Source organism: Trachymyrmex septentrionalis, unplaced genomic scaffold (genome assembly GCF_001594115.1).
Source record: "Trachymyrmex septentrionalis isolate Tsep2-gDNA-1 unplaced genomic scaffold, Tsep1.0 scaffold83, whole genome shotgun sequence".
Classification (NCBI taxonomy): Eukaryota; Metazoa; Arthropoda; class Insecta; order Hymenoptera; family Formicidae; genus Trachymyrmex; species Trachymyrmex septentrionalis.
The window spans coordinates 1,552,206-1,553,309 of record NW_017306018.1 but is presented as its reverse complement, the minus strand read 5'-3'; the positions used below and the strand labels follow the sequence as shown (position 1 = coordinate 1,553,309).

General features: G+C 29.8%; 1 protein-coding gene across 1 annotated transcript in view; it reads right to left on the bottom strand.

Annotated features, from left to right (window-relative positions):
* Window positions 1–230: 230 nt before the first annotated feature.
* The window catches only part of LOC108755011 (iron-sulfur cluster co-chaperone protein HscB, mitochondrial), a 1,740-nt gene continuing 866 nt past the window's right edge, over window positions 231–1,104 (bottom strand). The window contains exons 4-6 of the mRNA XM_018497715.1: window positions 808–1,039; window positions 436–692; window positions 231–360 (exon numbers count right to left, since the gene is read on the bottom strand). Coding sequence (XP_018353217.1) covers window positions 231–360; window positions 436–692; window positions 808–1,039 — 619 coding nt within the window. The remainder of the gene's footprint in view (window positions 361–435; window positions 693–807; window positions 1,040–1,104) is intronic.

Genomic DNA, 1,104 nt, shown 5'->3' with positions numbered 1-1,104 from the left:
TATATAACAAACACATAAGCACTCATATATGTATGTGTGTGTGTGTGTGTACACACACACACACTTGTATAAACACATGTACAGACACATAAGTATAGTATACATATGATACAACAGAAAAATATTATTTTACATTTTATATAGCTAACAAAAAAATTACAATTTTTCATGTAAAAAAAGTTTATTTGTAAACACAATACATTTATAAATCAACTAAGGAAATGATATATTTATTCTACTATACCTAGATCATGCTTTAATTTCTTTAATCTATTATCTATGGTATCATAATATTTCATTTTTATTAAAATTTTTGTTGCTGTTTCAATATCGTCTTTACTGAACGCCTCTGCCACTTGTCTGAAATAAAAGGAATAAAAACAACATAAAGTGCGATTTTAATACAGATTTAAAGCTATGAAAAATGGAGATTACTTTGACATTTTATTGAGCAGTTCCTTAGATTCTTTGGCCAGCTTTAAGACTTTATTTTTGTCCTCTATTGCATTTTCTATCTCTTCATTACGTTCCATAATCTCAATGAGAAATTCTGGATTCAAACTGGTAGTGCCTTCTGGTATTGATATACCTTTTAATTCTAACATATACAATCCTCTTTTTAATGGATGCATCAGCGTACTATAAACCTTATTTATTAGAGACGACAACTTCTCTGAGATTTGCCTTTCTTTCTATGACAGTTAAAATAAGTTTCACTTACAGATAAGAAAAGAAAATTGTAATTATCATAAATTAAAAAAAACTTCTGAGAGAAGATCGTCTTAATTTTATTCAATGAATACTTACTTCAGATTTGTTACCAAACTTATCGGGATGCAGCATTTTTTGCAGCTCTCTATACTTTTTATGAATTTCCTCATTCACCACATTGTAATCCCTTTTGATTCCGATGATATCAAAATAATTCAAGTTCCGTGGCAATTCTTGCAATACTTTACACTTTGAGCAAAATAACTCGGACTTGTACACATAGTCACAATTCCAACACTTGGGTGGACTGTCACTGCAGAATCTCAAGGATCTCAAAGGAATGGTAGAATGAATTGTTGTCCTTGATGGTGCATGATGTGAATACAGTTTACA